At 45.7% G+C, this 12,561-nt stretch overlaps 1 protein-coding gene and 1 long non-coding RNA gene across 4 annotated transcripts in view; one reads left to right on the top strand and one right to left on the bottom strand.

Annotated features, from left to right (window-relative positions):
* The window catches only part of TMEM181 (transmembrane protein 181), a 75,948-nt gene that overhangs the window by 55,738 nt on the left and 7,649 nt on the right, over positions 1-12,561 (top strand). For all 3 annotated transcript variants that reach the window (XM_040448746.1, XM_040448748.1, XM_040448747.1), the window contains exons 7-13: positions 4,192-4,272; positions 6,023-6,122; positions 6,700-6,830; positions 7,037-7,128; positions 8,327-8,384; positions 10,712-10,814; positions 11,424-11,475. In XM_040448746.1, coding sequence (XP_040304680.1) covers positions 4,192-4,272; positions 6,023-6,122; positions 6,700-6,830; positions 7,037-7,128; positions 8,327-8,384; positions 10,712-10,814; positions 11,424-11,475 — 617 coding nt within the window. The remainder of the gene's footprint in view (positions 1-4,191; positions 4,273-6,022; positions 6,123-6,699; positions 6,831-7,036; positions 7,129-8,326; positions 8,385-10,711; positions 10,815-11,423; positions 11,476-12,561) is intronic.
* The window catches only part of LOC121013247 (uncharacterized), a 1,341-nt gene continuing 234 nt past the window's right edge, over positions 11,455-12,561 (bottom strand). Inside the window, exon 2 of the long non-coding RNA XR_005782598.1 lies at positions 11,455-11,998. This is a non-coding gene — a long non-coding RNA (uncharacterized LOC121013247). The remainder of the gene's footprint in view (positions 11,999-12,561) is intronic.

Genomic DNA, 12,561 nt, shown 5'->3' with positions numbered 1-12,561 from the left:
TCTGATTTTGTTTGTTAGTGTTTCCTGTCTGCACCATATTTGACATCATATTTGCTTGCATGTAGTCAGAATAGGTGCTCAACAAATGTTGAATGGATGAATGGAGAAACTGGACCAAAACTCTCTAGATTCTGCTTAGGGAGAAGTGGCCTAGGGCATAAAATGGATACTTGTTCCAAAGTCAGTTTGTGGTATTGCAGGGTGAGCCCAATCTCTGAAAGGACAAAGGCGGCTTTGTGAAGGCCAAAGGCCCTTACCACACATGCCAGTGAATGGATTGATGGCTCTGAAGATTTCACAGTAAATGTCTAGAGCCTGAGTGTTTTCTGTTTGTTTTCTTTTACTTATTTCCTTTTTAATCTCAAATATACATATTCACACTTAAAAGAAAACACAAAGACAAAACTCCCTAATTCCATAGAATGAGGTCCATGCAGTGGCTGTGGTCCTAATCATGGCACTGGCACAGGCACTGGCCAACTGATTGACAGAATCCCAGTGGGCCTGGCATCACTGGATCCATTGTTTGAGGTGGAGGGGCCAGGGCCATGTTCTCTGAACTTCCTGCATTCTTCTTGGGCTCACTTGAAGGAAAAGAAAGACTTTTCAAGCCCTTGGCACAAGTGAATGCCAGACTGAGCCGTGAGGCTGGTCGGGTCTCCGAGGAACTCAGCTGCTGCTAGTGAAGGCATCCTCCCAGAGATAAATGCTATGTGAACATGGTTTCCCTGGATCGGGAAGGACAGGGAAAGGTACAGCAGGAGCAAAGGAAGACTGGATTGAGTGCAGTACAGTTTTGAGTGTCCACCGTGCACCAGCTGTCAACCCAGTGCTCGGGACATTGTTTTCTAGTGTTAATTTTGAAAGTGAGTGAGTTTTATATTGTTCTGACAATCTTTAAAACAGAATTTCCCTCCTTCAGTGGGGGTCCATAGTTATTTCCTTTCTGAAGAGTTACAGTCTCCTGAAGGTGAAAAACTTACTTTCTTCATTGTTAACTTTAAACGTATTTTGTGACTTTTTGCCTAATGTTAACACTTTTTCTTTCTCTTCTTGATTATGTCTTAAATCTGTTTTTTCAGCTAAGATACGTATTGTACTTTTTTCTATTTGAATATTCTGTTCCCATTGATACCCCCATCAGTGCTCATAATTGCTACTTTCTCATTAACATTGATTGTTAATTGTTGGTTTTTGTTTGATGGCTTTACTGAAGCATAATTGACATACAGGCTAGTGCACATATTTAAAATATAAGATTTGATCCCTTTTAAAAAAAATTTTTTTTAAATGTTCTTAGTTATTTTTGAGACAGAGAGAGACAGAGCATGAACGGGGGAGGGGCAGAGAGAGAGGGAGACACAGAATCGGAAGCAGGCTCCAGGCTCCGAGCCATCAGCCCAGAGCCCGACGCGGGGCTCAAACTCACGGACCGCGAGATCATGACCTCAGCTGAAGTCGGACGCCTAACCGACCTAGCCACCCAGGCGCCCCAGATTGGATCCCTTTTAACATACATACATACCTGGGAAAAAGTCACCATAATCTAGATAATATGCATACCCCCTCACTTCCTAAAAGTTCCCTCATGTCTCTTCCTCCTCTTACCTTCTGTCCCCTGGCCACCACTGATCTGTTTTCCTTACAGATTCATTTGTATTTTTTTAGAATTTTATATAAACACAATCTTACTTTTCATCCAGCATAATTATTTTGAGATTAATTGATGATGTTGGGTGTATCAGTTCATTCCTTTTTGTTGCTGGGTAATATTCTGGTATGTGGACACAGCAGAATTTCTTCATCCATTCACTCACTAATGGACACTTAGATTGTCTCCAGTTTACGGCTCTCTTATAAATAAAGCTGCTGTGAACATCAGTGTATAAATCTCTGTATGGACGTGTGCTTTCATTTCTCTTGGATGAATTCCTAGGATCAGAGTGGCTGGGTCATATGGTAGGGGTATGTTTGTTTAAGAAACTGACAGACTTTTTCCAAAGTGGTTATATTGTTTTACATTCTGCCAGCTGTGTATGAGAATGCTCCAGTTGCATCATATCCTCATCAATACTTGGTATGGTTGTGTTTTTAATTTTGGCCATTCTAATAGGTGTATAGTGGTATTGCATTGCGATTTTAATCTCCAGCACTTTGAGAATGTCTTCTAGCTTATGTTTTTCTGGCAAGAAATATGCTGTCCGTATCTTTGACCCTGTGCTGGTGCTCCTCTCCTCCCCCTCTACCCCCGCTTTTAAGATGTTTCTCTTTTACTGATTTAAACAATTTGATTTTGGTGTTCCTTGGTGTACTTTTCTTCATGTTTTTCTTACTTAGGGTTCATTGAGTTCTTGGATTTGTGATTTCATAGTTTTCATTAAATTTGGAAAAGTTTTGCTCATTACTTCTTCACATATTTTGTTTCGTCCTCTTGTTTACCACCCCCCTGAGAAATTCAAATATACATCTATTAGGCCATTTGAAGTCATCTCGTACTTACTGGTGTTCTGTTTATTTTTTGCTCCAGTTCATTTAAAATCACTTCTCTTGTCATGTCTCCACATTCTCTCATCTCTGCAATGTCTATTCTGCTCTTGTTCCATTTCCAGGTTTCTCCCTCACATGTTCATACTTTCCTCCAGCTTCTCACTGTCCTTATCTGCTAATTCTATATCATCTGTGATACCTGGGGCAATTTTGATTGATTAGTTTTTTCCTCGTTATGGTTCCATTTTTCTTGTTTTTTTACATGTTTAGTATTTTTCTTTTTCCTTTCTTTTTTTGAGTATAATTGACACAGTGTTACATGTGTGGTATTTTTTATTTAATGCCAGACATTATTGATGTTAGATTTTGTATTCTTATAAATAATCCTTGAGCTTTGTTCTGGGATGTTGTCAAGTTACTTGGAAATGGATTGTTTTTTTTGTTTTTGTTTTTTTTTTTTTAGGTCTTTTAAACTTCACTAAATAGGGCCAAAGCAGCATGAAATCTAAGGGTACTTTTTTCCTCACCACTGGGGTGGGAGCATTTGTGCCCCTTTGTGTGTTTTTTTCTGTCTGTGAGAGCAGGCACTATTACTGGCCCTCTGTGAGTGCCAGTGATCCATTTCAGAGATTTTTTTCTTCCAGCGGTAGGTGGTTTACTCACACTCATGCCCTGATCAGTGTTCAGGTGGAGATGTCACAAGGACAGTCTTTGGCAGGTATCCAGGTCTCTCTCTTACAGGTCTCCTCTCTGTACTCTGTCCTTTGAATCGCAGCCGGTGGATTGTCTCCCTGGACTCCCAGCAGGTGTGTTCGTGATGCTCTGCTTGGGCTCCCTCCCTGCCATGGCTTGGGGCAGCTGGAGGGTGTACTGCTCTTATCAGCCAGAGATTATTGTCCTTCATTACATCTGTCCAGGGTTTTAGGTTGTGTGTGTGTTTACTTACCTGTGTGTGTATGTGTGTATTGTAAATGTGTCAGGTAAGCAAGGTAAATGTCGTGTCTGTAACTCTGTTCTGAAGTAGATTTTTTTTTAATTGCTCAGATGATTTGAATTCCATGCATTAACACACTAGGGCTCATTGGCCCAGTGCAGTGCCCTGGGGTCTGGTGGTAAATCTGGCTGGTGACTGAGGTTGGAAGGGCTGCCTTCTGCCTGCCATTGGCATGTGCTGCCTGCATCCTCAGCTGTGTGAGGTGTACACTTGATAGGGGTGAATGTACTCAGCATGAGAGCTGACACCTGTAGTTCCATTGTGCTTTTGGTTTCAGATTCATATTTGTATGTTTCACTTATTTTTTTTAGAACATCCTACCTACTCACATTTTCACATCTTTTAAGAATCTGTTTCTTTTCATGGAAAGCGTAGCTTTTTCTAATAAAGGGATTGACAGTGTTAATTTTTAATATCAGGTTTAAAAGCAAAATGCTCTTGTGATTACAGAATGATTTGTCTGCCAGATTTATCATTAGTGCAAACCATTTAAAACTATTTTCAATGTTTGATAATTAAGATTTTCTTAAGTCTGTGCTCTTTAACATAAAAATGTACTGTTAAAATTTTAGAACACATGAGAAAGTATAAGGAAAGAGAACATTTAAAGTTAAAGCCTCATATCAAGACAGAACTATTATTAATAATCTGGTGTACTTCCTTTTAGATGCATATATCTTTTCAAATTATTTTCCTACTTTGCATTTTAGTGGAAGACTTATGACCCTGCATTTTCCCAACTGGAAATTTGGTTCCGATTCGTCTTTGTGGTGCTTACCTTCATTGTCACTGTAAGTCCTGTTTGCCCGACAGACCACGTCAGGATCCTAACAAGGGCAGAGTTACTTTATGAATGATGATTACGGACATATGACCCACACAGGAGATTTATCTGAACTCTGAGACGCTCCATCCAATGGGCCAACCTGATATTACCAAATATTCTGTATGTCTGCTAGGATGCTGCAGGGCAAAAAGAACGACGGAAGAACTTCCATGTAATAGTGATTACAGATTGCTGACATTTAAGTAAATGCTCATCAGAATGCAAAGACCATGTCATTTAACCTGTGTGCCATTTAACCTAACTTGTTTGAATCATCTTCTTTGCATGTAGGCAGATACAGCAGGGACATTCTTTGGTTTTTACATGTGGGAAATCGTATGAGACCTTTCAGTCTTTGGGCGTTTTCAGGAGGCAGGCCTCAGATGAGTGGGTTTGGAAGTGCAAGCTTCTGTCTCATTTGCGGTCTGAGTTCAGCATCCACAAGCACCCTGTGACTTTGGGGAAAATGCTTACCCTTAAAGCACAAGCGTTCCCCACAAAGGCCCCATCGGTGCTGATGAGAATTTAAAACTGGAGGAGGAGGGGGTGTGCCTTGGTACTTAGTGCCATCCAAAGGGTGGTGTTCTGCCCATCAGCTGCTTGCCGCTTGCTGATGCAGAGGGTGTGACATTATAGAGATCTGTTGAGTCTTTGCGGTGGTGGCCACTCCAGTCGCCACCCAGGGATCACTTGGTGCTTTACAATCTGACGGTACACAGCAGGACATAGGCTCGTGGGGGGTAGGCACGTGAGAAAAGTGCCAGATGGTGGTGACATGGGACCTGGGTGTGGATGGAGGGTGGGACATGGCCTCTGGAGTATAATAGAATATGCAGAGAGCTGGGGATTGCATTGCGTTCCCGGCCATGCTCTGGGCTCCCCAAGTGAACTACTAAAGGAAAGTGGAGAAGTGCCATTTATATTTGGTCAGCAGAAATCTTTGCTGTTTCTTGAAGCATCTCTAATGTCTGAGTTGCTGCTGCCACACTCTGGGGCCCAAAGAGCTGGCACCCAGGGCACTATGTTCATAAACCAGAGACATGAGCCTGAGCCTAACAGACCAGGAGAAATGGCCCATTGGCCCAGGAAGCCCAGATTGCTCAGAAAATCATTGGCATATGTAGATTACAGAAACACAAAACAAAAAACTCCAGGTCTTTTTATACAGATAGTGTAATGTGTTAAAGTACTTGAAAGAAACTTCTACGGCTCAATCAGTACACCTTCTTCAGGGATGTGTTTGAAAACATACACATCTAGTGACCATAGTTATTAGCCTCATTCTCTTGGTTTTTGTTCGGGGACCCCCCAGTGCCCTCCTTACAAGCTATAGTCATCCTCAGATGTCGCATGGCTGGGAGTGTGTGGCCTGTCCCCAGGGAGGTCCTCTGTGTGGCTCTGTGGGGCCGGCCTTATAGAAGTAGCCTGTCCGGGAAGGGGGAGGGTGGGTGCTCTTCCCTTTTGCAGAGGGGTTATGGCCGGTATATATTCTCTGTCCCCGCCTGCCACTACGAGAACAGCTTGTGGCCATCTTACCCATGGCCCCTTGGCAGACATTCACCATCTCCTCTCCGTTGGCACTGATGGTCTCAGCAGGCAGTGCAACAAGGGGTCAACTTCGAGGTTTGGCTGACCATCAATTTGGGACGGCTTACCACGATACTAAGCAAAGTATACGCAAAAACAGTAACTCAAGTGCCTGATTTGGTCTGCAGTGCCTGTTTGCCCATTCCCTCCGGAAGTTTTCCATGAGAGACTGGGGGATGGAGCAGAAGTGGATGTCCATTCTTTTGCCTCTGCTGCTGCTTTACAATGGTAGGTGCCCGTTTTTATTTTGGAGCTTTCAGCTCTAAGGCTTAAAGCTGGAAGGTGTCCTAGAGAGAGTCTGGCCCCAGAATCTCTAGAAGAGCGTGGGAGCCTCTGAAGGAACAGGTAGCAGCATCCCCCAGAGTGCATGAGCGCTGTTGCACGGGGATGTGGCAGATGCCTGGCTGCTTTCACAAATAAGTGATCGCTTTGGTAGTTAAAACCTGGAAGGGCTACAGACACAGCCGTCTTGGAACTTGGCTGAAGGCGGCAAACACTGCCGTCTGTTCCTCTTCCCCTGCTTCAGAAAGCATTTGCTTCCAGAGCCGCGGCACTGGGATTCCCAGGCCTGTGGGGAGGAGCGGATGGCGGGAGCAGACGGCACTCTGTAATGATCACTGGAGCAATCTGTTCAATGGCTTTCAGGTTTTTTGAAAAACAAAACAGCCTTTAGTTTACTACCTCCCTTTGGCTCTGCCTGAGGAGAAGGTGATTGTGAGTTCCGCCCTCACGGAGGGGACCGGAAGCCCCGTGCGGGGTGGGGTGAGCCTGCCTTCATCAGGCCTTTCTGCCTGTTGCATTCCAGATCCGTTCTTCCCCCTCTCCTTTCTGGTGAACAGCTGGTTTCCAGGCATGCTGGACGATCTCTTTCAGTCTGTGTTCCTGTGTGCCTTGCTGCTCTTCTGGTTGTGCGTGTACCATGGGATACGGGTCCAGGTGAGCACCAGCCCTCAGCGCTGCCAGTCCAGACTCTGGCAATAGTCCTTGAGGTAAACTTCTCCTTGAGAATCTGTCTTCAGCCTCAGTCAGCAGAAGCTTGCGTGCTATGTGGAAATGCTTTTACCTATGATCTAGTATGGTCTGCTAGACGCTAATGGTTTGGTAGAATTACTAACTTATTTCTTACTTTTTTTGATTTTTAGGGAGAAAGGAAGTGTTTGACTTTCTATTTACCTAAATTCTTCATTGTTGGACTATTGTGGTTGGCTTCTGTTACACTAGGAATATGGCAGACGTGAGTAATTTTGTTATGTGTGAAACTTCAGGCATGAGAAGCATTTGACAAAGGTGGAAAGATCCACAGTCTCACTATATTTTGTGAACTCATCTGGAAAGGAATCTGTCACCAGGGTATCAAGACTGGATAGTGTGATTTGAACTGAGGATTCATTTTTGCTTGAATGTCACGTCAGGTAACACAGTCCTTATAGTCTAGTTTGGAAAATGAAAAAGTATGTGTCATTTTAGCTTGCCCTTCAAAGTGGCAAAGACATTGTCTTTAGGAATGACGCTCAGGGGTCCTGGCTCATCCCTGCCCGCCAGAAGCTTTAGTTTCTCCGTGGGCGTACATCTGTAAACTCCCATCCCTGCACCAGCTCCCAAGGCTTGTTGATATTAGTAGTTTTGTCCTGTAAACTGGGACCACTGTAGAAGCCTGATGTGGGCACAGCCTGATGCATCCAAGTAGGATTTTCTATAGACATGAGTTCCATTTCACGGGTATGATTTTGGCACTTGGCACGTCTGACTTCATGGCCCATGACAGCACTCAGCCCACCTCGTCTCCCTTCCCCGTCCCTGCCTGCCACCTCAGCTACCTAGTTTCATTTTAAAATGAGTTGCATGGTGGGGTGCCTAGGGGACTCTGTCGGTTAAGCGTCCGACTTCAGCTGAGGTCACGATCTTACATTTCATGAGTTTGAGCCCACATCAGGCTCTCTGCTCTCAGTGCAGAGCCAGCTTTGGATCCTCCGTCCCTATCTCTCTGCCCCCTTCCCTACTTGTGCACACTCTCGCTCTCAAACATAAGTAAACACTTAAAAAAAATGAGTTGCATGGAAGTTGGTATTTACTTTTATAACTTTCTTTGTGTACTCAACTATTCCCAGTGCCCGTGAATGCCATTGAAAAGGTGCCTGAAAACAGTTTTTGACCTTGCAAGAGAAATAGTATAGGGATTTCTTTGAAATGAAAAATACTGCAGCCTCATAGTACTGATGACTATGGGAAAACAATTAAGTTTAGTAGCACCAGATGCATTTTCATTGTGAAATTTGGGGTTTCTTATAAATTTAGGATTATTTTTAAAAATCTTTTACTGTTGGTTAGCAAGGAGTTTATGTTAATAAGTTTCTTAAAAAGCCAAGTGAAAGTATAAAATGGAAAGTACTAGTTATTAATCTATGATATTTTTTATAATATTGTATTTTCAGAGTTAATGAATTACACGATCCAATGTACCAATATCGAGTTGACACAGGAAATTTTCAGGTAAGAATTATTAATGATGCCTGGTGTTTTTTTTAAATGCCGTTTTTCAAAATTACTGAACTTCGTAACTTAAATTGTGTTAGGGACATGAGCTCATTGGCTGGCACTTTGGGGGAGAATGCAGAAGGTTCATGGGTGCAAAATTTGGAAAAAGGTATTTGAATAGTATAAAAAATAAGCTTTTAAAAACAAAGTTGTTGCTTCCATTGCTTGGTATATGGTTGAGGCACAGAAGAGGTGTCAGATTTAAGAGCATTGTAGAACAATTAAGAAGACATTTTTGTTTGTTTAATTCTCTAAAATAGAGGAAGGTTTCCAGCTAATGAATGATGTGGCCAGGCTGGCTCTGTAGGCGTGCAACCCGGGCAGTCACAGGGCCCAGCACCCTGGGTGATGCTCTGCTCTTGCCAACCCAGAATTCTTTATACTTTCGAACAAGGGGTCCTATGTTTTTATTTTACACAGAGGTTCACAAATGGCAGTCAGCCCTGAGTGCGGCTTTCCCTTGAGTCTCTAGGTTTATCTGCATCCCTCAGATAAACAGGCAGCCCCTGTCACACGCAGCTGGCTGCTTAGCCCGGGTATGGATGTGCGTAGGGCTGGTGGGAGGCGGGGGGGGGGGGGGGGGGCCCCCGGGGGGGGCGGCGGGGGGCTGCCCCCGCCCCCCCCCCCCCCCCCGCCCCAGAGGGAGCCCTGGGAGGAGTCTAGGAGGGATGTTTCCAGCAGGGCAATCCCAGAGGCACAGAGTTGAACTCTGAGCTTGGTGACAGCCAGCATTTCTCTGATGCTTTGCAGAGCTTCCTGTGAAGTGATAAAATCTGTGGCTCTTTATGGGAATGGCCTCTGAGAAAGAGGGAGGTTTAGTGAATGATGGTATCTTGAAAGATGTATAATGCGTGTTGAGACTACACATGTCATAGCAAACAGAATAAGCCCTGATTCTTAATCGAATTTCAGCAGGGAAGTGCCAGTAGCCTTTCCATTCCATTATTTAGAAGTTTGAGGAGTTTTGAAGGTCAGTCAATGAATGCCTTTTGAGCAGCATGCCATGATTCTTGCTCTCAAAGAATGTGTGACCTTGTGAGGGAGAAAAAGCTTAGAAATAAGTAGACCAGTATTGACAAGTGTGCAGTGTCCTGACAGCTGTATCCTTACATACAGTGGGCCCAAGTTACAAGTTATTTGTGTTTTGTCCTTTTTCTTTGTCTTTTATTTAGCCTTATAATGCTTTAATAAGTTTTTTGTGGGGAGGGGCTGCACCTGGAGTGGAGAGTAGGGGAGGCATTCTGGGCCAGGGAAGGGAGAAATTGTTCCAGACTTGTATGGGGCCACAGGGGGAGGAGGCCATGCAGGAGACCTGAGTCAGGGCACCCGCTCGGGAAGGGCACCCGCACCCTAGGAAGGCTTGAGGCCCTGTGTATGAGGGGCTGGGCTTCAGAGAAGCCTTTTCTCCCTGAGGGCAGGGCACTAAAGGAAGGGACAGGGAGGAGCGGCTTTGACACATTCTTATGAAGATTCTACAGACCCCAGTGATGGATCACATACTGGGCTGTAGGTTAAGCATAATTCCCCAGATTTAGATGAAATAATATAAATTCATGCTAATCTGTTATTGGAGCTTTTGTCTGGTCCAGTCCCCTCATTTTTCATATGAGGAAACTGAGGGCGGTGAAAGGTCTTGCCTGAGGTCACTTGGGGCCAGGACCTGGGCCAGTGTGCCCAGCTCCCTGGATGGCCTTCGGGGTAAAACCTGTGTCCTGGGGGCAGCATCCCAGCCTGTTTCCCTCTGTAAAAGGGGGCAATGCTGCAGTCTTAAAGAGTTGTTGTGTGGGTTGAATTGACCAGGAATTCAAAGCACATGGCCAGCACTTAGAAGGACTTGAGCAAGGCAGCTGTCACCTGTCCCCTTCTCAATCGGTGACCTACGTCTGTTACTAGAGAAAACACTGGAAACCAGAGACTTCTAGGAAGCTGAAAAAAGCTGAAGACCCAGCACTGGTGTATTGAGCACCTGCTACGTCCCAGGCCCTGTGCTAGGAGCTTTCCATGTGTCATGGAAGGAGCTTGGATTCTCGCTCATCTGATGAACGAGGGCTGGGGATGCCCACCCAGGTGAGCCACCCGTGCTCACAGATAGGGTGAGAGGCTGGGTCTGGATAAGGAAGTCACAGTGGTGGGAACACATCCTTGTTCTGTGTTACGGAGTGACCTTCAGGATTCTAGGCTCCTTTTAAAAATGTTTGGTTTTCCTGCTTGTGGTGGTATTGGAAAGAGGAGCAGCACTGAGCCCCTGTTCTTATTCGATTGCCCATCTTGTGTCGTTCTAGGGAATGAAAATTTTCTTCATGGTGGTGGCAGCTGTGTATATTTTATACCTTTTGTTCTTGATAGTGCGGGCCTGTTCCGAGCTACGTCACATGCCTTATGTAGGTAAGTGCCACATCACAAATTGCCCAGGGCAAGGTGAGCCAGGAGTTGACCGCACATGGTGGGAGGAGTGGGTGGGAGGAGTCCACCCAGCAGGAGGCCTGACCTGGATGGGGACCCATCGCATTCCCTCAGGCTAGAGACCAGTGCCTTTGGTCCCTGGGGAGGTCTGGTATCAGGGCTGAGTGGGTAACTGTGAGCCTTTTGGACAGTGCCTTAGGCCAGCACTGAAGGGAGGCCTGTGGGGTAGAAGCCACCTGGGGCCCTGGGTGCCATTGTGGCTTTGGAGCTGCCTGGATCCTTCCAGAATCATACCTGTATAGAGGAGGTGGCCATTGTGGTTTTCCTGGTCCTGAATCCGGGCAACTCACCTGATCTCATAGGATCCTTTCCTTCAATCCGTCACAACCAAATAATAATGGCCATGGTCTCTCTGGGAGGTGGGATAGCATTTCTTCTGGGCTTCAGGTACACACAGGCTTAAAGTCCAGACAGAGGAGGGGTTTTGTTCAGGAGGCTTTGTTTATTTTTGTTTTTATTTTTAAGGTCTCTGAGCTGAAAATGGAATTTACTTCCAATGTGGTTTAACGGGGTATTTAATTTCTTTTTCAGATCTCAGGTTAAAATTTTTGACTGCATTGACTTTTGTAGTACTTGTCATTAGGTAAGAAGACTTTATTTTTTTGAAAGAAACAAAACCGTGAATTTTATTTTCCTACCATGAATATCTTTCTCCCCCTTTTACAAAGTTAACTTTAGGGCATTTCTAGCCAAACATATTCACTGGGTCAGAGAGCCTCTTGCCCAGGGCAGGCGCTGAGTGTGCACAGTGGTGGAGCGAGTACAGTTGTGTTGAATGTGCCCTGGGGAATGAAGAACGTTGACTTGAACCCAGCCGGTCCAGTGCTGGGGGAGCTCACTACTTGCTCTGATGTCACCACGTAGGTGGATCAGCCACAGAGCAACTCAGGTTAAAGAATTAGAACACCACGCATGTACTTGGCACCTGGCATCCTTTTGGTGCTCTAAGTAGAGGACTAAGTACCATAGGTGTCCTTGAACCCCATGTGGTGGCCCCGACAGGAAGGGATGCTGTACCTGGAGACTACGAAGGCCCAGGTGACCCAGTTGTCCCTGTGAATCAATGCCAGATCATTGTTCGGTCGTTTGTGGTTTGTCTCTTTCTGCTAAAATCAAAATCCAGAGGGAAAGAAATCTAGTTACCTGCTTTTCTCTCTTGGTTGTTTGGGTGGCGAATAAATGGCAGCCAGCCCTCTTCTCTGGCCCAAGCCACACTGGGCTCTGAGAGGCCAGCTTTGCAAGGAGGCGCTGAGGTCCCCGGCTGCTTGAGCAGGCAGACTCCTGTGGGCACCTGCGTCCCTTCCCTTTCCCAGGTTGTGCACATCACTCATCACACTGCGTGAACTCAGCGTGGGCTTCCAAGTGAGATCCTTCAGAATTTGCGTTTGCCTGAAAACAACAGTGCCCGTATCACGCAGGCGGGCCCTCTTCATCTCTTGGTGCGTGTGTTGTCTCCCACCTCTCCCGTGCCTCCTCTCACACACTCCGTCTCTCACACACGCGCTCTCTCACACACCCTCACGTCCTTCAACACCCACCCATACTCCTCACACACCTCTCACACAGTCACACACACACTCTCACACACACTCTCACCCTCTCACACACACACCCTCGCCGCCCCCCCCCCCCCCCCCCCCTACCCCCCCCCCCCCCAGAGGCCAGGTCG

The sequence above is a fragment of the Herpailurus yagouaroundi genome, unplaced genomic scaffold (genome assembly GCF_014898765.1).
Source record: "Herpailurus yagouaroundi ecotype Mexico unplaced genomic scaffold, PumYag 198, whole genome shotgun sequence".
Lineage (NCBI taxonomy): Eukaryota > Metazoa > Chordata > Mammalia > Carnivora > Felidae > Herpailurus > Herpailurus yagouaroundi.
The sequence above is the reverse complement of the archived record's forward strand: the minus strand, read 5'-3'. Positions and strand labels throughout refer to the sequence as shown.